Raw genomic sequence first — 26,265 nt, forward strand, 5'->3', positions numbered from 1 at the left:
ATTCAGTAGAGGAGTTTAGACCCTAGGAATTTAAGTTTCTGTTATTTAAGCGAGAAAAGGGAAGGCTAAGAACACTCAATGCAAGAAGGGACATTGTGGTGAACAGCTGTACAACACATGACAAGAAAGAATGAGGATTTCAGTTATAAGGGGAGAGGCTTAACAAGTGTCCTGTGGAGAACTCAGTTCTAAGGGCTGTCATTTTTGTCAATGAAATAAGTATAGAACATAACTTTCTACAGTGTTTTAAGAGTATTTCAGGCAAGAAGCAAAGGGTAGAAGAGATTTAAGGACCTTTTTGCCGAAGTTAGATGCTTTACATTAAGTGGTCAATTGAAGTGCTTTATATCTTAGAAGAGGCAAGGATGTATTGGTAGATTAGAAAGTTTCAGAAAATTTTGGAAAAGGTAAGTGACCTTTTTACCTTTATTCCCCTGGATTGCATAGTTTATTTACAGAAGATACAACTTTAGAAGATTCCGAAACCTCAAAATAAATGAAACTGACAGAATAGTTTTCTAGTTGACTCTTAAATGTTTGATTAACTCACTGCCCTACTAGGATCAGTTTAGTGAAGTAGCGAAATTGTTTTACACTCATATTCATACCGCTGAATGAGAGTAACTTGATACCTACCTTTAATCCACTTATTTTCCATTTTTAGAGAAATGGGGAATGGTACTGATCTTTTAGTATTGAATTGATTAAATGGAGCACGGTACCATGTTTAGTAGTTGGGATTTACTTCTTAAACATAAGTAAGAAAGTAAGCCTTTTCTTATCTGACTTAATTTCATTGATTATTAAAGCATTATTTAGGTTTTAGGTTAGTAAGTTGGAGAAGAGATGAATCTTTGTATCCGGTATATTCTGAAATAGAATTCAGTTTATTGAATTAATGCCTATTCTAGTGACACTAGAACCTTTTACCAAGACTTCGAATACAGAATACCTTTACAAAGAGGTGCCTTGCTTAAATCCTCAGAGTATCTGGGAATTAAGTATAGCAGAAGCTGAATCTGAGAGCAGTGATTTTGCCTGAGGCTCACATCCCTCTACTGCTGTTCTCTTTGTATAGAGACCCGTCGTTGTTTTGGTATACGTTATTGTAACAGCTCTCAACTAATTTTCACTCTAGTCTTGTCCAGATTCAGTTATATACATAGCAGCAGCCAGAGTGGCTTTTCTAAAGTACAAATATAATTATGTAATTTCCTTGCTTAAAACCCAACACTAGTTCCCTGTTCCTAAAATATAGGCATAACTCACCAGGCCCCTTATGATTTGACTAGTTTTTCCTTTCTTTTTGTCTTGTCCTTTCCTTTCTGTCTTGTTATTTCCCTTCACCACCCCCCTACCCTTTAGTATAGTCTCTGCTATACTAAACACATTTCTCTTGTCTCCTGGCCTTTGCATGCTCTGCCTGGCTTTACCTTCCTTTTGTATCACTTTCTTCACTAGGCTAACTCCTGCCTGTCCTTTGGCCTTCCTTTAGATGTTATCTCCTTTGAGCAGTCTTCCTTAAAACAGGTCCTTCTCAGGAGCATCTCAGACTTCTTATATACAATATTGATATTGGCCTGTTTTACTTCTATTTCTCCCTGTAAGCAGCACTGTCTAAGATACATAATGTGAGTCTCATGTACATAGTTTTAAATTTTCTAGTAGCCATATTAAAAAAGAGAGAGGCAGGTGTCATTAATGTAAATAATTATTTAACTCAATATTGTATATCTAAAATACTATCATTTTGACACGTAATCAATAGGAAATAATTACTGAGATACTCTGCAATGTTTTTCATATTAAGTCTCCAAAATCCAGTGTAAATTTTATACCTATAGCCCATCTTAATTAGACTAACCAAATTTCAAATGCTTAATAGCCACTTTGGAAAACAGTATCTATTAAAGTTGAATGTGAACATACCCTGTGATCTGGCAGTTCTACTCCAAGGTGTAAACTCAACAGAAGTGGGGACATAATGTGTGCCAAAAGATATGTACAAGATTATTCATAGCATCCTTATTCTTTATAGTCCCAGGTGAAAAACAGCCCCTCTGTCCATCCCCAGTAGAATGAATGGATGAATTGATTATGGTGTATTAGCATAAGGGAAAACCACAGCAGCATTCTTCAAACTTTTAGGTCTCAGGACGCTACAATTAAATTTAAAATGACAGTAAGAAAGCCATCATGTGAGACCATAAATCTCATACATTAAATAATATGTAAAATGACAACCGTGTTTTCCCAAACAAACAAAAATTAGAAGAGTGGCACTGCTATACATTTTTGCAAATTAATGTCTGGCTTAATAGAAGACAACTGATTTCTCATGTCTATCTGCAGTCAGTCTGTTGTGAGATGTTTTGGTTGAAATATAGGAAGAAATCTTGCCTCACATAAATGTGTTACTGTAAAGGGAGAAGTATTTTAATAGCCTTTTCAGGTAAATGTGAGTATGCTTTGATGCTTCACCAGAACTTGACAAGTAATCGTTTTTTTTTTTTAAGTTTAGTCGCAACATGGAATCTGAAACCATATCCCAATGAGCTTTATTCTGTTAAACTCTGAAAGGGTCTTGGTGATTCCCAGGAATCCACTGACCACATTTTGAGAATAACTTGCATATAAAGTAATGAAAAAGAACCAATTACTGGTACCTGTAAGCATAGGTGGATTTCACATGTTGAACAAAAGAAGTCAGACACAAAATTACAAGATACTATATGGTTACAATATAAGAAGTTAGAATGCAAGGTGAGTTGTTACCTATTGGCGGAAGCAGGAGCGATTGTGATTGAGAGGATTGTTTACCAGGGTAGTTTTTGGGCTGCTGGTCCTATGCTATTTCTTGACCTGAGTGGTAGTTTACACAGATAATGGAGTTTTCTGGCGATTGCTCATTGAACTGTAAACTTTCAATTAGTGCAATTATGTATATATCTCAAAAGTTAAGTAATAAAATTTTTTTAAAATAGAACAGTGTTTGATAATAGTATCTATAGAAGGTTTTTTGATAATTTATATTCTCTCCAGTGTTTGGCTTTTTGTTTTGTTCTTTGATTTTTTTTTTCCTTTGGGCTTGATAATTAAAAACAGTTTTAAAACTTTGTACTTTGGAAAATTCCAAACATACTCAAAAGTAGAAAAACTAGTGTAACTAACCTGATAGGCCCAATATCCAGAGTCAACAAATTGTCATTAAATGGCCAGCCTTGTTTTATCTAGACTTGTACTCACTCCCTAAACACAAATGATTTTGAAGCAAATCCCAGACATCTAATTTATTCATATTTTACTATGTATCTTTAAGATGGGAGGATTTAAAAAAAAAAAACCTCAGTACCATTATCACACTTAAAATATTAACAATTCCTAGTTACCATCAAATATCCAGCTGTGTACATATGGCCCTACTTGTCATATAAACATGAATTTTTAGACACTTGTTTGGATCAGGATCCAGATAAGGTCTGTACTCTGCAATTGTCGATATCTATTAAGTCTTTAATTTAATGGTTCCTGACCCCATCTTTCTTTTTATTTTTTTAAGTGTGATATTTGCTATAGGTTTCTGTTATTTTTAATCAAATTAGAGATTTTCAATTCCTATATTAATAAGTTTTTGAGAATAGGTATTTAATTTTGTCACATAAGTTTTTTCATTTCCAAGATGATCATAAGGTGTTTATGAGGGCCAGAGGTATGCAAGTGAAACATACCTAGCATAATGCCACATGATACCTGAATTCCTTTCTCCATGAATAGAGTAAGTTATATTCATGCAATTCCTAATGTTGAACTATTTTTACATTTATGTAATAGGCCATAACAAGTTGGTAATGATGTATTTTCTTTTAATCTGCTGGAATATGTTTAGTAATTTTTTTTAGACTTTGTGTTCGTAGTTATGAGATCAATACATAGTCCATCCTAAATTTCTTCCTCCCTCCACTCCTTTTCTTTCTCCTGTAAACTGGCCTCCCCTCTCTTCCTGCCTGATTATCAGATCTAATCCCTAATCTGTTTAAACTTTTAGATGTATTTGTAAACTTTTTTGTTTTTGTTGATTTCAGTGGTTAGTGTAAAAGATTTTATTATGTTCTGATTATTTCACTTTTTAAGATCAGGAAAGGAGAGACAAACCATGAGAGACTATGGACTCTGAGAAACAAGCTGAGGGTTCTAGAGGGGAGGGGGGTGGGGGGATGGGTTAGCCTGGTGATGGGTATAAAAGAGGGCACGTACTGAATGGAGCACTGGGTGTTATATGCAGACAATGAATCATGGAACACTACATCAGAAACTAACGATGTAATGTATGGGGATTAACATAACATAATAATAATAAAAAAAAGATTAGGAAAGGAGAGTGTTTATGAACTGTATAATAGGAAGGCAACAGTTAATAGCTTTGTCCTGCTGACAAGGAGAAATGTTTCATTCCTAATATGGCTCAACTTTGTTTCACTTAGCAAGATAATAGAGATGAGCCTATAAGAAGTAGATCCCTTCTTATGAATGGGCCTTAAATTAGCCAATTAGAATCCATAGTAAAGATGGATTCACATCTGAAGGATGGAGGGCAAAGCAAGAGTTTTTTAATTGGTGATATTCAATTTATCAGTTTTTTATATATGAATTGTGTTTTTGGTGTCATTTCTAAAACTCTTCTTCTAACCCCAGATCATGAAGATTTTCTCTTATTTTTTTTCTAAAAGTTTTATTTTTATGTTATACATTTAGATGTAAGATCCATTTTGAGTTTGTTTTTTATAAGGTGTAAATTTTAAGAAGAGGCTTCATTTTTGCATATGAAAACCAGTTCCAACACCATTTGTCAAAGATTAAATGGTTATATTTGCATGGGTCTATTTTTTTGTTTTAAATAACAATTTTATGTAATAAAGTTCAGCCTTAAGTGTATAATTCAATTGTTTTTTGTATGTTCAGAGTTATCCCAACTATTATCACTATCTAATTCTAGAATATTTTCACCAGCAGGAAACCCTGTATGTATTAACAATCACCACCACTTCCCCTCACCGCCCCCCCCAGCCCCCCCTCCCCCGTCCTTGGCAACCACTCATAAGCTTTATGTCCCTAAAGATTTGCCTATTCTGGACATTTCATATATGTGGAATCATACAATATGTGATCTTATATGCCTGGCTTCTTTCATCTAGTTTGTTTTCATGATTCATCCATGTTCTCCCATGAATCAATACTTCATTCCTTTTTATAGTCAAATAGTATTTCATTGTATGGATAAACCACATTTTGTTTATCTACTCATCAGCTGACAAACATTTGGGTTGTTTCCACTTTTTATGAATAATGCAGCTATGACTATTTGTGTACATGCTTTTGCATGGACATTTTTCAGTTCTCTTGAGTATATGCATAGAGTCGAATTGCTGGGTCTTTTGGTAAATTCTACATTTACCTTTCTGAGGAAATGCTATACTGTTTTCCAAATGGCTGTACAATTTTACAGTCCTACCAACAATATGTAAGAGTTCCAGTTTCTCTACATCTTCAATGCTTGTTATTGGCCATCTTTTTATTAGAGGCATCCCTGTAGGTATGAAGTGGTATCTTACTGGGGTTTCTTTGCATTTTTCTAATGAGTAGTAATGTTGAGATTTTTTTTCTCATTATTGACCATTTGTGAATGTCTGTTCAAATCCTTTGCCATTTCTTAATTGGTTGAATTATCTTTTTGTTGTTGAGTTGTAAGAGTTCTTTATATTTGTGGATATTAACCCCTAATCAGACATATGGGAAGATGATACATGAGAACGCACTATTCTGTTCTATTCTGTGCATGTTTGAAATTTTACAGGATAAAGTAAAAAAAAAAAAAAGGAGGTGTTAAAATACTTCCCCAAATTAATTACATTAAAATTTGCATAGCCATTCTTAACAATTATTTTGATTTAAGTTTTCTTCTCCCTTTCCCTTATCATTTTCTTTGTCCCGTGTTATTTTTCTTGAAGTCTTTAATTAGTTTGATTTTTTAAATTTTGTTAAATACATTCTTGAATTGTATTCTCTCTCTCCCTAAGAAATATGTACTGGTTGTAAATATATATTTAGGTATACACAGCTGGAAATGTTTCTTTATTTTGTCTTCACACTTAAATAATGGTTTGGCGGGGGTGGGGGGAGGGCATTCCAGGTTTCAGTATTTTCTGTGCAGAATTCTATCCAGAATTACTTTATTATCTTGTAACTTTAAGTTGCCATTTTGATTCTCATTCCTTTGTTCCTTTGGAAGCTTGTAATAATTTCCTTTTGGAGTTTACAGTTTTCACCAATGTGTTTATATATGTATTTTCAGTCATTATTACTGTTTGGTATTTGGTAGTGATTTTATCTGAACATATCTAGATGTGTGTTGGGAAGATAGTTTTATGCGTATGTTGTATATGTTATGTATATGTATGCATATGTATGTATGTGTATTTTAACTCCATTATCCTGTAAATTCTCTACTTTTAGAACTCCTCTTAAGTGAATATTACATATCTTGGCCTTTTTTATTTCTTAGAGTTTTATATCCCTGTGTTTTTATTCTCGAATTTAAAGATTCTTCGACTTAATCTTCTAAATTATAATTGTCTACAATATAATTGTCTATAATTTAGAATGGTTTGTGGTTCTTCATATAGTCTTCTAAGTGATAATTGTCTGTTGTACAAAATACAAAATATTTGTCTTTACAAATAATTTTCCTTTTTTGTAATGACAATTTTGGGGTTTTTTTCAGTTAGCTCTGGAACTGACCTGTGTCTTTCTCACCTTTCGTGCGAATTTTCTTACTCTCTACCTGCCCTTTCCCCTACTCACACCCCCACCTCTGAGATTATAATAATTGTGGGTCCTTTCCTCAGAAAATAATCTACATAAGCACATTCACAGAGAATTTCGTATATGATATCGTGTCTTTCCAGATCTCCTTAAAGCTCATTCATGACCCCTGATAGTGCCATTCTTGAACCAGCTGCATTGGTACTACCTGGGAACTTGTTAGAAATGCAGAATCTCAGGCCCTGCCCCCAGATACTGAATTAGAATCTCCATTTTAACAAGATTCACAGATGATTTCTTTCACATTCAAGTTTGAGAAGCACTGCTGTAAAAGATAAGAAACCTCTATGAAGTTGTGGTATATGTGATCTATATTGACTGTTTCCCTTTTTAAAAAAATACTATATCTGACACGGCATCAGGGTCACTTTTTAAGAAGTCATATCTCGATCACCCAGATTGTGCATGGGTTATTAAAGTAGAAATATTTTTAATAGTTGCAATACAATATAGTATTTGAATAGTAAGCTATGCTATATGGAATAGCAAGAGACAGAGAGACTGATTTATAGACTGATTTGTAGACTATTATAGATTTATAATAGTAAGCTATGCTATATGGAATAGCAAGAAACAAAGAGACTGATTTCTATCAGTAGCAAATATGTAGCAATTGCTGTGTGCTGGGAAGTGTTCTAATCACTCTGTATCTGTGTATATATATGTGTGTATACATGTATGCATATACACACACAGTCACTTGCTTCTCATAACAACCTTATCAGCCTGGATACTGTTATACTATTATTTGATAGATAAGGAACCTGAGACACAGAGAAGCTGTATATTTTAGCCAAGTTCACATATCAGTAAGTGGAAGAGCTAGAATTTGAACACAGATAGTTTGGCTCTATAATCCATGCTCTTAACCATTATGCTCTACTGCTTCTTTGTAGTTTTACTTAACAGACCTCCCTAAACTCAGTGTTGCTTATATGCAAACTGATTAATTTATGATACATTTGGTCTTTTAAATTCATTACTGGAACTCATCTGCTTGCAGTGCTGATAGATGAGCCACAGATACCAGATCATTAGCGTTTTCTGAATTAATTTTGGTTTGCTATTAATTGAGATTTCTAAATGGTAAGACGCTGGATTATTAGATTTTATGCTACCTACCCTCAAAGTTTGTTATGAGCCTATTAAATAACTTAAGCAAATACTTTCTGCATAAAATGTTCATTTTCTTCCTTCCTCAGTAGATGGACAAAAGAGAGCTTATAGAAATGGTAATTGGATGGCTAATAAAATTAGAAAAGATTAATATTACAAGGAAATCTCAAGTAAATATCACATACTAGTTTAGTAAGTATGTAAAAATCAACTTTTGTTAAGTCTTCAAAATGTTCAATAAAGACAGAAAAATCAACATGTAGTGAGGGTGCAATGAAACGAGTGTTCGTACCTGACTAGTAGAAATGGTAGTCCTTGGCTGATGGATTTATTGGTATTACTTGACATAGATTTTGGGTATTTTTCCATATCACTTTTCCTCATAAATTCCATAATGTTGAACATTAGATCATCTGCAGTTTTGTTCACATTTTTAAATACTGTAATAGACATGCTTTTATAATATTTATCTTAATTTTTTATTATTTTCCCTGTGGTTAAGCCATAAAAGTAGAGTACTGGGTCAAAGGTTGGAGTATTTTCAAATCTGTCAAAAATAAAAATAATACCCAATTTTATTGAGTGCTTACCAATATGCCAGTTATTGCTTTAAATGCTACGTATATATTATAGGCTATATATATTATTGAATATATATATCTTATTTTTCTGTGTGAATTATGTTTCAGAGTAAGCAAATAACATTTGTTGAGAAAAATGTTTGCAGAATTTAAGGTAATGAATGTATAAAGAATATTCAGGCTATAATCATTACTAAATGAAACTATTAGGCAAACGGTTATATGGGAACTTTACAATGGAGGAATCAGCTTGCCCTATCTATACCTATTGATTAATCTCAGTCTCATGAAAAGTAGGGCAAGCAGATAGTGTGTGTGTCCTAATGTGATACCTATAAAGCATATAGCACAAGCCCTGAAGTATTCCAGCCAAAAATGTTGAACCTGTGTCAAATCAGCCTTCTACAGCAGGAGTTGGGAACCATGGCCTTCGAGCTAAAATCGACCTGCCTGTTTTTTGTTTTGTCTTGTTTTGTATTTTCATAATGTTCAAATACAACCAGTCTGGTGCATTTAATTATTGTGTATGGCTGCTTTCATGCCACAGTGTCAGAGTTGAGTAGTTGCAACAGAGACTGTGTGACCCACAAAGCCTAAAATATTTACTATCTGGCCCTTTTACAGAAAAAGTTTGCCAATCCTTGAGCTAAATGAGCAAAGTTAAGTGACACCAAAAGGAAGTGACACCACAGAATAGCAGCCTCTTAAAGGACAACTGATCTAGTTTCTGAAACCAGTCTGCTATGGAAAATAAGAGAGTATCACTCTAGATTAAGAGAGACTTAAACATACCAAATGAAACAGTGTTTGGGTCCCACTTCAACTGTAAAAAGACGTTTGTGAAACAATAAGGAAAATCTGATTACGGCCTGACTAGATTAAATGATACCAAGAATTATTAATTTTGTTAAAGTAATAGCATTGAAATTGGGTGAGCGAATATCTGTCTATATTTTTAGAGGTGCATATTGAAGATGCATATAGAGGTGAAATGATATGTGGCCTGTATTTTAACATACTCCACACAAACATACAAAAGAAAATAAGTAGCAAAGGTAGAAAAGTCAAACTCAGGATTCTGATATCAAAGCTGATATACTTAGTATCGTATACTAGCTATAGTAGAATTTAGTATTGCTTTCTCTGTTGCTTTTAACTATTACTGACCTATCTTTTTAGAATTCTCTCATCTCTTAGAGTCCTTGTCAATGTATGCACATCCTTGGTCTTCTCCTGTTCCACTGTATTTAAACATCATTAACAGAGGAGCATTTTCAAGGATGAATCTATATCTCTGGTCCTAGTGGGAGAAGAGACTGGTATTTCATACATCATTCTGCTCCTCAGTAGCTATGAGATTTTAGTCCTGTCACTTAAATGCTGCGTCTCAACTTCCTGGGCCATAAAATGGGAATATCAATTACTCCTGGGATTGTTTTAAAATTAAAACAAATTATTACCCAAAATATGACCCATTTATATTTTGGAAAATATAGTGGGGGAGTTAAATGCATAATCTTTGTAAGACAGACCTTGGTTTGGGTACAACTTCATAACTGTATCACCTTAAGCGAGTTATTTATTCTTTCTAAAATTTATTGTCTTCATTTGTAAACTAGAGGTAATACCTCAAATATTTGTTCTGATGATTAAGTTAAAATTTGTGAAAGTCCATAGTATGGCCACTAATACATACTAGGTAGATAAATATTTTTTCTCTTTGTTCACTTGGAGAAACATACCAATATATCAGAGATAGGTATGTGTATGCTGCATAATTTTTTATAGTTATGTGAAAAGGATAATCCTCAACTTCATGTATGATACTTATATAGGGAAGTGCCACGTTGACAGAATAAACGGCAAGGCACTACATTAAGATTCTGTGAAAGAATAAGTTATGAGATGAGCTTTTATAAAGTAAAGAGCTAGCCGTTTGCTCAAAGTGAAAAGAATTCTTTAAACATATTCATTAGATTGTTGAGCTGTAAGCTTTTAAGAACCCAGGAGTCACTCACTGATGATCAAAAACGTAAAAGCATGAAGCCTTTGGTTTGGTGTCTCCCCAACCCCCTCCCTCCCCCCCCCCCGCCCACCAACAAGTTGCTAAAGCTAATGCAGAGTAGAATCCCTTGCAATCTGAAGACTGAAGCTGCTCATGAGCTTTGAACAGTCATTTACCAAATATTTTACATATTGAAGGGCAGTGATAAGGAATAGCTGTCTAAAGAGTGAAAAATGAGAAAAAGAAGGAGAGAAGAAAGAGAAATGGGAAGATTTTCTTTGCTCTTAAGACATTCAAAATTTGATGTGGAAGATGCACAGTTAATAACCCAAAACAAGATGATAAGGACTGTGGTGGTTATGTGCTCATAACTAAGTACTGACATGACGTACTGTGGGAACATCAGGAAGGATTTTTAACTCATCCTGCGATTGATAGAGATCTGTTTCCTGAGTTGAAGGAGTTAGACAAGTAACTGGTCTTGGTGCACTGGCCTGTTTCAGGGAGAGAGAACATCATGTTCAAAAATATCACAGTTTCAGAAACTGTACTTTCACAGTATGTCAAAACCAGAATGTGTATGTATGAGGTAAAAGCAGACAAAGGGTAGTAAAAGTTAAGGGTCAAGAGATAGAGAAGAGCCAGATTACAGTGGGCCCTAGAGGCTCTTACTACATACAAGGAGGTGAACCAGTTACAGTTTTATAAGTTGAAGATTAATATCAGATATGCCTTTAAAAAAGGTCTCTAGTAGCATTGTGGAGAATGGATCAGAGAGCTGTGAGCCCAAAAGTAGGAAGCTTGCAAGCTAAGTCATTTATTTATACCTTCAGCAAATACAGTTGACCCTTGAATAATAAAGAGGTTAGGGATGTGGGCCCCCCCCATGGACAGCCAAAAATTCATATATAACTTTTGACTCCCCAAAATATTAACCACTAATAGCCTATTGTTGACTGGAAGCCTTATTGATAACATAGTTGATTAACATATTTTGTATGTTATATGTATCATGTACTGTATTCTTACAATCAGGTAAGCTGGAGAAAAAAAAAAGTGTTATTAAGAAAATCATAAGGAAGAGAAAATACAGATACAGTACTGTACTGTATTTATTCCCCGCCCCCAATCCATGTATAGGTGCACCTGGTGCAGTTCAGGAACCTTGAACTGCAACTGTGTTGTTCAAGAGTCAATTGTATTTATCAAATATCTGCTGTGGACTAAGCACTCTTCTGTGTTTCTGTCCTTGTGGAGCTTATTATTTAATGCAGTAAAACAGGAAAGAAATATCAGTAACATGAAAAAAGGAAATAGCAAGATTGGGAAGAATCAAGAAACTTAATATATAGTGCATAAGCAGAAGAAGGGGATGGTAAAGAAGATATAGGGAATGACTTCCAGGTTTTTGTGTGGACAACTGGAAGATGCTGGTATCATTCACCAAGGTAAAGAGTATAGGAAGAGGAGCAGACTGAGGGTAGATAAAAGGAATTCAGTTCGGACATGAATCTGAAATACCTAGGTAATATTAAGGTAATACTGAATTTCTGTTCAATAGGAAGTTAAAAGACAATTTTTAGCATGGAAATAATAATAGCAGCTCCTTTATAGGGTGATTATGAAGATTAAATGTACTGAAGCATGAAAATGACTTAGACCATCATCTAGCAAATAGTACTTCTCATATTAGTTGTTGCTGTCATTATTTCAGGAGTATGGGCTTTGAGCTAGACAAATCTGCCTACATCCTGGCAATGCCATTTACTAGTTGTGTGGCCTTGAGCAATTCTCTTAGCCTCTTTAATTCTCAGTTTCTCTGCATGTGAAATAGGGATAGTATCTATTTTAAGAGGATACTGCAAGGATTAGTAATAGTGTATGAAAAACACCAACCACAGTGACTGGCATGAAGTGAGTGCTCAGTGAATGTTAGGGAGGTGTTGAGTATCAGGTAGAAATTTGAGATTTATCAACCTGGAGGACTTAAACCTTTAAACACGTATGCTGAAAACAAGGAATCTCTAAAGAGAGGATAATATGCCAAAAGACCTGAATGGTTGGCAAGGGAGGTGATTTACTGAGAGTACTGTTTGAGGAAGTTGTTTGGAGGCTTAAAAAGGAATAATGACAGACTCATGTAGTTTTTGAGGGAATTGAAGGTAGAGATAAGGCTTTATTAAAAGATTATGCTCCCAACTGAGTATCCAGATGAGTTGAAATCATGAGTTTATAGTGACACAGTTCCTCATAGGTATGTGACTTTCTCCAACTATCAGAAAACTGGATTCAGGGTGCCTGGGTGGCTCAGTTGGTTAAGCGACTGCCTTCGGCTCAGGTCATGATCCTGGAGTCCCAGGATCGAGTCCTGCATCGGGCTCCCTGCTCAGCAGGGAGTGTGCTTCTCCCTCTGACCCAACCCCCTCTCATGCTCTCTCTCTCTCTCTCTCTCTCTCTCATTTTTCTCTCAAATAAATAAAATCTTTAAAAAAATAAAAAGAAAAGAAAACTGGATTCAGAGTTCACATTTCTGAGGATAAAGTGTGTGATAGGTAGGTCATTGGTAATCCTTGCCTGAGTTTCAGAAATGTGCTGGGGTAAAAACTAGATTGAGGAAGGGCTTGAGCAAACAATAGGTAAGGAAGCTTCATTAGTGAGTGTAAATTCTTCTTTCAAAAGTTTTGGCTGAGAAAGGAAAGACTAAGATAAGAAATGGGGAGGTGCACTAACAAGAAAAAAGGTTTCCTTTTATGAATGAGGAAGACCTGAATACATATGTCATCAAGAGGAGACAAAGGAACCAGAAGAGAGGAAAGATCTGAAGGGAAGGGAAAGAGGGGGACTAATGAATGACTCCAGGATCCAGAGTGATTTTAGACACTGTGTCCTCGACTCCTGTGATGGAGCCTCTAATAAACTTGAGAATTATCCCACTCAATGAAGAACCATTCATAATGTCATGTTCTCTGGTCTTCTTTATTACCAGAAGTAGAAGCGAAGTACTTACTGTCTTATCTTGCATAAATAATAAAGATAAGAAAAAGACAACAGTATGGATATTTGATGTGAAAAGAAAAGAAAACATGGAGTCAATGTCAAGAAAAACTTAAATTTATAAAAGATACTATGATTGTAACAATTTAGTAATTTCTTTTAAGTGTTGTCAAAAATATACTTTAAAAATGTAAGTGGTTACTGATTTTTAAATTCTCCTTTCTTTATATTTCTACCCCTAAAGGGCTATTTTCCTGCAGTCTGACACATTAAAAATCATTTATCTTTGTTGTTATTATCATTGCCAACACTGTTTCTATTTGTTTGCTTTGGTCTGTGGGTAAATAACATAGTGTTATCTGTGAGTCAGCAAGAATAGGAAAGCTGCAGCCATACATTACTCTTCTCGCTATTGAATCTCATGTATAAGGACGTTTTTGAAAGTGACCTGTTGCTATAGGAGAGGGTAATGTATATGCTTTAGTATTTATATTAAATGATAGTTCTTATACCATTTTGTCAATAATATAAAGAAAAAAGGCATCACTGTATCATTTCTTAATTATAACGTTATAAAGAAAAACTTGTAACTGAGTAGCTATGTAGTTTTATGTTGTGTTAATTTTTGTTAGAAGGTAGTATTCCAGTACTTACACTCAATCCGCATGAATTAACTTGCAAAAGTAATATATACTGTAATAAGTCAAATAAAGAAATATATCAGGAACAAAAGCTAATCATCATTTCTGTCCTCCTTTCTGTCTTGGAGATGGGGGTAAGGGGGTAGAGTAACAGTGGTAACAGTTAATTTTGTATCCTTCCATACATTTTTCTACCTGTAGCTTGGACTCACAAAATACACAAATTCGAATTCTAACAAAGACCAAGAAAGTAACACAAATTAACTAATAGGGTGGTATCAGTGTCAGAATGACAATAGAAAGTCACTGGGCACTTGGTCACCTAAGAAAAAAATGTGTCTTTCTCCTAAAAGAGATGAGCTCAGGAGGTTTGCATGCACGAATACATGTTTTCAAGGGAAGCCAAGATATTTATTGTTTTTAAGTGAAAACTCAATTTTCAATGTTGTACTTAGGTAGATCTTGATTTGAGCATATCCCTCCCACTTAACTAGCTAAAGAATCTTGCACATTTTACTTAATCTGAGTCAGTTTCCTCATCCATAATGTGGAGATAACAGTATCTATTCTTAGAAAGAAGATTAAAATAATACCTCACAAAAAAATAATACCTCACAAGTTTAGTACAGTGCATAAGCCTTTATAAATGTTGACTGTCTATGATCAGTAGTTGTCTGACTTTAGGAGTGTGGAAAGGGAATCGACTGCAAAGGGGCCCAGAGAGCTTGTTTGGGTAATGGAAATGTGTGTCTTGATTGTAGTGGTGGTTGCAGAACTGTGTGCATTTGTTAGAAATCATCAAACCATATACTTGGAATTAATGAACTTTTTGCATGTAAATTAAACCTCAACAAAGCCAATTTTTAAAAAAAGATAACTGCCTTTCCTTTCTCTCTGTACTTCAGTTCCATCAACTATTAAAAATAGAGTTGACATCAGAGGTTTCCAGCATATTTATCCCTTTGCAACCCCAGTCACAGGTTCCTGCATTGCAGAAGATTTTGCCTGTTGAGAAACAAGAAAGAAAGAACTACCTTTATTTGTCTGTTTCACTTTTCTGTTGTACTAAGCTTACCATGTGGATTTATCTATTTGGGTACTGTGCCTGGTACGCTGAGTAAAACAGGCCACTTGTCACTTTTCAGAAATGTTACAGTGTAATCAACAAGCTAATTACCTACTGTTGAGTAATAAGCTCTGAAATGTAATAAACCAATAAAAAATTAGAGGCAAAAACAATATATTGGTGTTTCCTTAAATGAGAATGAAATACATAGTAGCACCCAGTGTGTGTGCATATGTGTATACACTCATCCCAACTCATTCTGTGAGGCCAGTATAACCCAAATATGAGAGAAAGAAAACTGCTAATTTCCCTTATTTATATAGATGCAGAAGTCCTCTACCAAATACTAGCAAACCAAATCCAGCAATATGTGAGTAGGATTATAAACTACGACCAGATGGAATCCTTCCCAAGTATGTGAGGTTCAACACAGGAAAATCAATCAGTGTAATACACCATATTGATGGAAAAAGGGACAAAAACCACAGGGAAATCTCAATAGACAAAGGAAGACATTTGACAATAGCCAACACCATTTCACAATAAAAGCACTCAGTAAACTAGGGTTAGCAGGAAACTTCCTCAGCCTAATAAAGGGCATCTATGAAAAATACACAGCTAACATCATACTTAATGGTGAAAGACTGAAAGCTTTCTCTCTGTGATCAAGAGCAAGACAAGGGTGTCCACTCTCACTTCTTTAATCAGCATTGTATTAGAGGTTTTAGGCAAGGCAGTTAGGCAAGGAAAAAAGGCATCTTAATTGGAAGAAGAGAATTAAAACTATCTTAGTTTATAGATTTGACACACTTGTACATAAAAAAGTTCTAAGGACTTCACAAAAAGCCTATTAGAGCTAATAAATAAGTTCATCAAGGTTGCAGGATACAAGGAAAAAAAATGTATTACTGTATACTAACAATGAACAACTGAAAATCAAGTTAAGAAAATAATTCCAGGGGCACCTGGGTGCCTCAGTCATTAAGTGTCTGCCTTTGGCTCAGGTCATGGTCCCAGGCTCCTGGGATCAAGCCCTACATCGGGCTCCCTGCTTGGCAGGAAGCCTGCTTCTCCCTCTCCCACTCCCCCTGCTTGTGTTCCCTCTCTCGCTGTGTCTCTGTCTGTCAAATAAATAAAATCTTAAAAAAATAATAATTCCATTAACAACAGAATGAGAGGCGCCTACCTGTCTCTGTTGGTAGAGCACGTAACTCTTGATCTCAGGATTTGAGTTCGAGCCCCACGTTAGGTGTAGAGATTACTTAAAAATAAAATCTTAAAAAAATAGCATGAAAAAAATAATAAATTTAACAGTGCAAATCTTAAACTCTGAAACTACAAAATATTGTGACTAGAAATTAAAGATTAAAATGGAAAGACATCCCATATTTATGTATTTGACATAATATTTGTTAAGAATTAGCATTAATACTCCCCAAGTTCATCTATAGATTTAACACAGTCCCTATCAAAATCTCAGTTCTCTTTGAAGGAATTGATAAGCTGATCCTAAAATCCATATAGAAATTCAAGGAATCCAGAATAACAAAAACAATCTTAATGAAGAACAAATTTGGAGGAATCATGTTTCCTGATTTCAAAACTTACTGCAAAGTTTCCTGATGAAGATAGCAGGATGCTGGTATAGGAATAGACAGATCTGTGAAATAGCATTGAGAGTCCAGATATAAAAGCTTACATTTATAGTCAGTTGATTTTCAGCAAGAGTGCCAGGGTAATTCAGTAGGGGAAAAGAGTAGTCTTTTCATCAAATTGTGTTGAGACAACTGGTTAACCATATGCAAAAGAGTGGAATTTGACCCCTTCCTCAACTGCATACAACACTTAACAACAAATGGACCAAAGATCAAATATAAGTGCTTAAACTATAAAACTCTTAGAAGAAAACATAGGAGTAAATCTTTGTGACCTTGGATTAGGAAATGGATGCTTAGCTATGACAGCAAGGCACAAGCAACAAAATTAAAAAAAGGTGAATTGGACTGGTCCAAATTAAAAAAAAAAAAAAACAGTGTGCTTCAAAGGACACTATTAAGAAAGGGAAAAGTCAAACTATAGAATGGGAGAGAATATTTGCAAATCATATATCTGATAGGAGTTAATATCCACAATATATAAAGAATTCTTACAACTCAACAAAAACAAAAAACAAATCCAGTCAATAATGAAATAGACATTTCTCCAAAGAATATACAAAAACAGTAAACACACGAAAAGAACTTCAGCATCATTGCTCTAAATTAAGGAAATGCAAATCAAAACCATAGTGATACCATGTCATTCCCATAAGGATACCCAAGATAAAAAGACAGACTATAACAAGTGCTGGTGAAGTTATAAAGATACTGGAACTCTTACACATTGCTGGTGGGAGTGTACAGCCATTTGGAAAACAATTTGGCATTTCCTCATAAAGGTAAATGTAGGGTTAGCAAAAGACCAAGCAATTCCATTCTGTGTATATACTCGAGAACCGAATGTCCACACAAAAACTTGTACACAAATATTTATAGCTGCATTATTCACAAAAAGTGGAAACAACCCAAATGTTTGTCAGCTGATGAGTAGATAAGCAACGTATGGTTTATCCCTACAGTGGAATACTGCCTGACCATAAAATGGAGTGCAGTATTGATACATGGTACAATATGGTTGAACCATGAAAACATTAAGTGAAAGAATCCAGACACATAAGATCACATATTGTATGATCCCATTTATATTAAGTGTCCATAATAAGCAAACCCATAGAGATAGAGCCAGAAACTAGTTGTTGTTAGGGGTTAGAGGAGGACAGAAAGAGGAATAACTGCTAATAGGTATATTCATTTTTGGGGTAAGGAGAACAGTCAGGCATGTGATAATGGTAATGGTTGCACAACTTTTGAACATACTGAAAACCACTTTAAAACGGTGAATTTTATAGTATATGAAGTATAGGTGTATAATCTCTTCTGGTTTTTTTTTTCCTGGAGTTCTGAATCCCTTCAGACTTTCATATTGACTCTTATGAACCACAGGAGTCACAGGTAGGAACCTTTGAACTCATAGAGTCTTTAGGGTTCCTTTCTGGTATATTTTGTGAGGTCCTACATCAGTGGTTCAAGCTATTTTAGAATAAAGAAAATTATTTCCATTTGTTATGAACAGTGTCACTGAGATTCTCAACAGTAGGATTCATAACTATCTTGCATGTTCTTTAAGGGATTGATTCATTCTCTGAATACTGAGAACTTGCGTTTGTACTTTGACTAATATTTCATTGTTATTATACCCTTATTTAAAGATGTTTCAAACATAAAACCTTACTAACATACTACAGGAAGTCTAAACATATAGAAACATTGAAGTCCCAAATGTCTGTTAAGAATGTGGTTTGAAAATTAGAAAGTATATTTTTCTAAGAAGTAATGCTATAAATGATTATTACTCTTATTTTAAGGGGAAGGTAAGTTCGGGCCAGTTCGTAAAAGGCTATTAAATCCATAAAGAATGGCTACAATTAAAAAGATTGAAATAATACTTTCAAAATACAAGTAATTAAAGAAAGCAGGAAAATATCCCAATCTCCCGAGAGTTTCTTAACCTTTTTTTCTGTGAAACATCTCATAGGTATTTGTTAGACACTACAGAGCCTCTCCTGAGAAGAATGTACTGAATTTTTCATACACTTTGAAGGTATCTCGGTCTAGCAAACATTTGGGAAAAGTGTGTGTATTAGTCCGCTTGGGCTACCATAACAAAACACCCCAGACTGGGGGGCTTAAACAACACAAATTTATTTTCTCACAGTTCTGGAGGCTAAAAGTCTAAGATCAAGGTGCCATCATCAGTGTTGGTTTCTGATGAGATTTCTCTTCCTGGCTTTCAGTGTCTTTTTCATCATGTCCTCACATGACCTCTTATCTGCACAGATGGAGAGAGAGATTCCTTATATCTTTTAAGGAAATTAGTCTTATTAGATTAGGTCCCCACTTTATGACTTCTTTTAACTATAATTATTCCCCTTGTCACATTGAGGTTGGGGTTAACATGCGAATTTTGGGTGACACAATTCAGTTTAAAACAGTGTACTATTTTACTTTGACCAGACCAAAAGAAGTAACTATGTTGTAATGGCCTTTTTTTTTTTAATTAAAAAAAAAAAGAGGGGTGCCTGGCTGGCTCAGTTGGTAGAACATGTGACTCTTGATCTTGGAGTCGTTAATTTGAGCCCCACATTAGCAGTAGAGTTTACTTAAAAAAAAATGAGATTGGGAACAATCAGAGCTTAACACCTAAAGATTCAAAAGTCATTTAGAAAAATATTAGTATGACTTCACAACATGAAAATCTGGAAAGAAAGTCTAGGGAGGTTATTAAGATCTCAAAAATAATTTCTGGTTATTAAAATTCCAAACAATCCCAAAAGGAATGAATGGTAAAGAAATCTAAAGAAATTAAGTGGTTGCTCAATGACTTCAGACTAATGAAGAACATATTCCCAAGATAGAAAGGATATTTAACCAACAATAGATTATTATAAGTATTACTAATGTAGAGAAAACTCAGGATTGAGCAAAAATACCAAGAAAAATAAAATGGTCTTGGAAGCATTTATTTGTAGGATAAAGAATTAACAGAAAGATATATAGAGCTATTGCTTGGGCAGATATTGATACTGGTAATGTTTACATCTCCTCTATCAACATAAGAAGCCCTTCAAACCAAAAGGATCAGAGTAGCCATTTTTGAAAGTCTCCTTGAAGGACACAGGTGCAAAGATTGTGGGAGTTCACTGAGGCATTCTAAACAACCTGAAGCTTTCTGACTTAGATACTAAAATACTTCCAAGGAATGAGGGAAGGAAAGAAAGGTCAGAATAGTGGAAACAGGAAATGCACTTTTGATTTTCCAAACCAGGGAGTGAGAAGGATGAGAATTTCATAAACCAGCAACTACTGAAAGTGCCCTAGAGAAGATTATAAATGGAGAATACAGTATAGGAGAATATAGAAGAACATATAGAAGAGGAAATAAATCTGTAAGTTATATGGATTTGGTAAGAACAAGGTTAGAGAAACTATTAACTTTTCTGATAATCAGGCTAGTAGAAATGTTGGAGACAAATGCTTAACTTCTACACGGGTCCAACAAGTTGTCTTATACCCTTTGCACAATTTAGAAAAATTTGGTCTGGATACTAGAACAATGAACTTAGGTTCTCCTGAAATGTACCAGCGTTCAGAAAATCTCCAGGAGAAAGCTAGTGCAATAATAGGGCTCATCTTAAATTTCTTTCCCTTTTCTCAGAAACCATACATAGTCTTATACTGCCTGTTGTCCAGTGTCTGAATTTTTTTCATGTTTTTTCCCAACTTTTTAAGTTCATAGCAGAATTACTGATCCATTACCAATTACTCTCTCAGGAACAACAGGAGGAGTTCTGTGTCAGAGTTTTTAAATATCATTTTTTGCTACTAAAATGAGTATCTTCTGACTGACTCTTGTTTGTATTTACAAAGGCTTTTGACTTCTGTATGCCATATTTTATATCCTGCTACTTTACTAATTTTTCGTATTGCTTAAATTATTCTGTTGACTGTTTTCAGTTTTCCAAATAGATATACAATTATATCATCTGCAGATAGATGCAGTTTTACCTCCTTTTCTTCCAATTCTTATGTTTATAATTGGTCTAATTGCATTAGCTAATAGTAATAACTAGTGGGTACCCCTGTCTTCCGTTCCTATTTTTAGTAGAAAAGTCTCTAGCGCTCCCCACCTGAATAAGAAGCTTGCTAATTTTACTTTGTTTTTGTATGTTTGTTTCTATTTCATGTTTTTTTCATTATTTTCTCAGTAGATTGTAAACTCTTTGGTTGGACTATGCCTATCACTTATGTACCGACCTACCATTCACTTATTTGAGCAGATATGGACTAAGTATCTCCTATTATGTGTTATGTTCTGTGCTAGTCACTTGTCAGCAAAACACACCCAAGCCATGTCCCATCACCACATCACACCACCCCCCCAAACCCTGCTGCCAACATTAAGATCTGGTGGGAAATACAGACATTACACAGATAACACAAGTGTGATAAATTTTCTGAAAAAGCTACAGTATTGGATACTATAGGAGCCTATAACAGAACAATCTAACCTAGTACGGGGAAATCAGGAGATACCTCTCTAAAGAAATAATATTAAAGGAAAGTCTAAAGACAAGAAAGACAGCTGACACCCTTGTAAGAGAAATCCAGGGTTTTTGGAAAGAAGAAATAGAGTAGAAAGGTGGATCACAAGAGATGAAGCTTTTGAAGTAGTTAGGAAGAACCGGTGTATGGAGAGTCTGGTAAGCCCTATTAAGATTTTGGACTTTTCCCTTTAGTATAGTAGTAAAATAAGAATGATGTTTGCTTTTGTGTGTAGATACGTATTTATGTTTGATAACTGTTCTCACAGCACATAGAAAATGAGCTTATAGGTTGCTGAGTACATAAGTTACTTGTAAATGCTGCTCATTAACTTTTAAACCAATGACTTTCCCACCTACAAACTGTAATCGACTGGCAGGTGGGCTTTAATTCTGAAAGCTAAGTACTCTTTCTTTTGTAAACAAGAAATATATTAATTCTGAATTCTTTTTAAAAAATAAGGAGCACAGACTTCTTAGTGTCTGTGGGTTTGAATTTTCAATTCATCCAATTACTAACTTTTTGAAAAAAAATTATTAAATTGCTAGAACTTTTGGTTTTCTTGTCTGTAAAATGAACTGTTGTTATAAGGATGAGCTGAGGGAAGGCTTGTAAAGCACTTAGGTTTTGGCTGGCACATATTTATCAAATATTAGTTGTATTTATTAACTATTTAAGAACTTCAGTTGAAAAAGAATAAACAAAGAGAATGTTGCAAAGTAATAGGGATGCAGACCATAAATTTAGGCATTCTCTTAATGATGACATCCTGATTATTCAGGTGAGTAAACCATATCTTAGGAGAAGTAGTTTAATTAAGGTTCATGACTAAATAAATAGTAGAGCAGGAGATGATTCCAGGGAGTCTGGTCCCAGTGCTCAAACTCACATCCTATGTGGCTCTTTTCTAAAACAGTATCTCTTTTAGAAGTTTCTTTCTCTCTCATTTGATTGCAGTGAAAAACTGAAAACCATCTTGCATTTTGGAAAGAAAAATATTAAATGGGGGAGATCACCTTTGTATTTGGTTAGTGGGACTAAAAAAATTTAAGTCATAATATATTATTTCCTGATCTAGGTGATGATAAAACTTTTTCTTACTTGAAAACTGTTTTTTTAGGAGTTCTAATTAATTTGCTGATCCATTAATTAATTAGCTACTAATGTATAGTTATAGAAGTAATGTTTTATCAGACTGTGTTTTCCCAGTACATGTTACTCCAAAGGGGACTCCTCCAAGAATATCTAGCCTGGCTGCATTTGAACACTATAGTTGTAGTAAGGAGATGGTATGTGTACATCCTCATATGTGTGGGGTTTTCTTCTCTTGGGGGCTGGAAAAGGGGCATTAGGGAGAATGTAATTTGATCTGGGGGAGCAGTCTTCTTATAATATCGAATAATTGTGTTATATAACTGTCATCTTTCTAAAAATACTTCTTAGAATGGTAATATACATAAAGTAACTCACTTAACTTCATGTGATACTTATTACAAGAAAGGGGATAGTTGTTTGATGTTAACAGAAATTATTGATTTTTTAACTTCTAAATGGGATTTTTTTAAGGTGGAGTAAATGTATAGGAAACTAGCAGTATCGTGTTTTATGTTTTTAGGTATTGTTTATCAGTTTTTAAAATACTTAACATTACATTTATGAAATTACAACATTTTGTACTGTTTCACACTATATCAGACTACTGTTTATTTAGAATGGGGGGGAAAGAATGGTGGGAAATGAACTATCTTCTCAACTATTTTTTTTTTAGTAACGTTAATAAAATTTTTGAAGAAGTCCACACCTGTTGTAACAAATTCAGTCAGTGCTGAAGTATAGAAACCAGGTCTTTCTCTCTAATTCCAGTTCCAGAGATTTTCTTCCACAATTTGTATATACCCTTCGACTCTTCTATATATATATATATATATATACATATGTAAGTTATATATATGTATGTCATGTGCTTATATAAAAATATGCATTTAACTATGCATACAGCATTTTAAAGTTAAAATTAGATCTTATTTCTAATCATCATATTTTAATGTTACTCTGAAACATGTAATTTAATGTGCAAATCTTTCCAAGTTAGTACATATAGAATTCAGTTTATTGAATATTTTATTATAAGACTATATTAGTTTATTCATTTGCAGCTGATGGAGATTTAGATTAAATTCTATTTTTTTTCTATTTTAGAGAATTTTACTAAGCACTATAAGATAGATAGTCTCCATTTTAGAGATAAAATTAAGCCACAGAGAGGTTAGGGAACTTGACCTAAATTGCATAACAAATAAGTGGGGGAACTTGTATTAGAATCCTGGCAATCCAGTCCAGAGTTTAGTCTTAAATACTACATTATGTTACTCTTTTCCTTCTGCCTATCCTTAGTCTATCTACTGAATTAAAAAAAAAATCAATATATGAAATGTATTTAATATTAAAACATTCATGAAGATAATTTAATATGCTACCTTAAGGATGTTGGAAATCTTAGGGTCACAGATTACACAGCCGTAATTTGTAGTTGTATCTAATATACAAGTAGAAGGTGTAAGCCAATGTTACTCAAATGTTAATGTGCGTACAAATCTCTGGGAGTAGGGGAAGCATCTCATTAAAATGTACGTTCTGATTCAATAATCTGGCATGGCGTCCTGATGACACCATTACTGCTGATCTGCTTGTTGAGTAGCAAAACTTTTGGCAGTTTATACTGCCCTGTGGCAGATCTTGTTAGTTGTTTTATTGAATCAGTTTTTACATCATTTTATTTATGCTACCAATTTTTATAAGTTGTATGTGTTAAGCAAATAGGTGGGGGTTTCTAGTTTCAATTCTTTGTCTGTAGCATTTAACATTGTTGGGAAAAATAAATCGTGGCTTCTGTAGTATTAATGCACAATACTTAAATAACAATAATCAGGTTTATTTATGGACTAAATACAGCTTACACACCTATGTCACCATTTCCACTGTATCATTTTTAATGGAGGGAAACATTTATTTTCATTTTGAAGGCTATCGCTGTGGTTGAGCTAAAAGGTTGTTTTATGGCTATTATTTTCTTCTTTGGTAATAACATATTTTACACAGTTACAAAAGTGAATACCTGTTCAGTGCTATGTGCCACGCACTGTGTCAAGTGCTTAATTGGCATGATTTGACGTCATCATCATGACCTCCCTCGTTTATTCATTCATTAGCTCTTTGAGCACCTGCTCTGTTCTAGGAACTGTGCATGCAAGGTTGAGCCAAATAAATACAGATTCTGCCTTCCTAGAGCCTAGTGCATTGGGGAGGAGGGTGCTGTGCAGTAATCAAGCAATCATGGAAGTGTGATGGCTGTAAAAGATGAGCTGTTACTTACTACGCTTGCTGTTGTCTCTCTCTTTCAGCCGTCAAAGAGAATCCTGCCATAGCCCTCTAAGCTTCTCCCACCTAGCTTCCTCCCCCCCCCACCAACCCCACTGCAAGAATTCTTTCTCTGCCAGCTGGATTCCTGAGCTGTTGTAATGCCAAACCTACCTAATGATTGGAGGGAGACAACTTTACAAGTAAAGATGAGCAGTTTGTACAAAAAAAGAAAGAATACCTGAAGGGACATTGTTCACATTAATTGAAGGAGTAAATATCCTCAGCACTTCAAATGGAAGTTTGAGGTGACCCTTAGTAACTTATTTCAGTTATTTTCATGCTTCCATGTGCCCAACTTTGTGGTAAGAGGTATAGGAAATTGGAGGATACAAAAATAGAGTATAATTCTGTCCTTACTCTTAAGACTATTAGAGTTGTTGATGAGAAGAGGTTGAAAGACTTAGAAGACATGCAAGACATTATTATTTGTTTTAAGTACCAACATGTACAACCCTTAAGCAGTAGCCACATTGTGGAATGATTGAGCATGCTCTTAGTGGAATGCTGTTTTTAAGAAGTATGTGATTCTCAGGGCGCCTGGGTGGCTCAGTTGTTTAAGCATCTGACTCTTGATTTCTGCTCAGGTCATGATCTCAGGGTTGTGAGATCAAGCCCCACCCCGGGCTCTGTGCTAAGCAAGGAGCCTACCTGACATTCTCCCTCCCTCTCCCTCTGCCCCACCCCCTGCTCACACACACACACACACACACACACACACACACACACACTCTTTCTCCCTCTAAAAAAAAAAAAGTATGAGATTCTCTTTTCTAATAATAGTTCTGAGTTCTCATTTGAAACAAATTTTTTTCTGATATTAATCAGATCTATGTATTTGATCTTCATATATATTTCACTGCATTGTTGTGATTTTCAAAATGTTTTGTTATCCCTGCTACTATTACAATTTAGGGCTTCGTTTTATTGTTTTGAAGGTTATTACAAGACTTTAGTTTCTGAATATTATAAAGTAGCTCTGTGTAGTTTTTCTTTTAAAGGTGGAATCTGAAAAACTTTTATAAGTTTTATCTTAGAAATTAGTTTATTATTATGTTTAATTTTAGGAAATGGTGCTCTTGCAGAACGTTCTGAAAATGTGCATATTTCAGGAGTATCAACTGGTAAGTCATTTTTTTGTAATGTTTAAATTTCATGCATGACTTATATGGTAAATATTGAAAGCCACCTGGTATCTTACAAAGTGATATTTGGCTATAAAAACTATTACTGCTTTTTGCAGCATGTAATAAGGAATGAGGTAACTGGAACATGGAGAAATTCTCATAAGATAAAATTGATACTTGCATGCCCGTGGATTGATTATACTCTTCCAAACAGCATAATTATTTTTTCATACAAACAT

At 34.5% G+C, this 26,265-nt stretch overlaps 1 protein-coding gene across 1 annotated transcript in view; it reads left to right on the plus strand.

Moving 5' to 3' along the window:
- The first annotated feature begins 11,974 nt into the window (after positions 1–11,974).
- Positions 11,975–26,265, plus strand: part of LRP12 (LDL receptor related protein 12) — a 52,787-nt gene continuing 38,496 nt past the window's right edge. Inside the window, exons 1-2 of the mRNA XM_088022884.1 lie at positions 11,975–12,029; positions 25,967–26,023. Coding sequence (XP_087879010.1) covers positions 11,975–12,029; positions 25,967–26,023 — 112 coding nt within the window. The remainder of the gene's footprint in view (positions 12,030–25,966; positions 26,024–26,265) is intronic.

The sequence above is a fragment of the Eumetopias jubatus genome, unplaced genomic scaffold (genome assembly GCF_037043125.1).
Source record: "Eumetopias jubatus isolate StellerSeaLion01/CBP00866 unplaced genomic scaffold, mEumJub1_p1.0 scaffold_4, whole genome shotgun sequence".
Classification (NCBI taxonomy): Eukaryota; Metazoa; Chordata; class Mammalia; order Carnivora; family Otariidae; genus Eumetopias; species Eumetopias jubatus.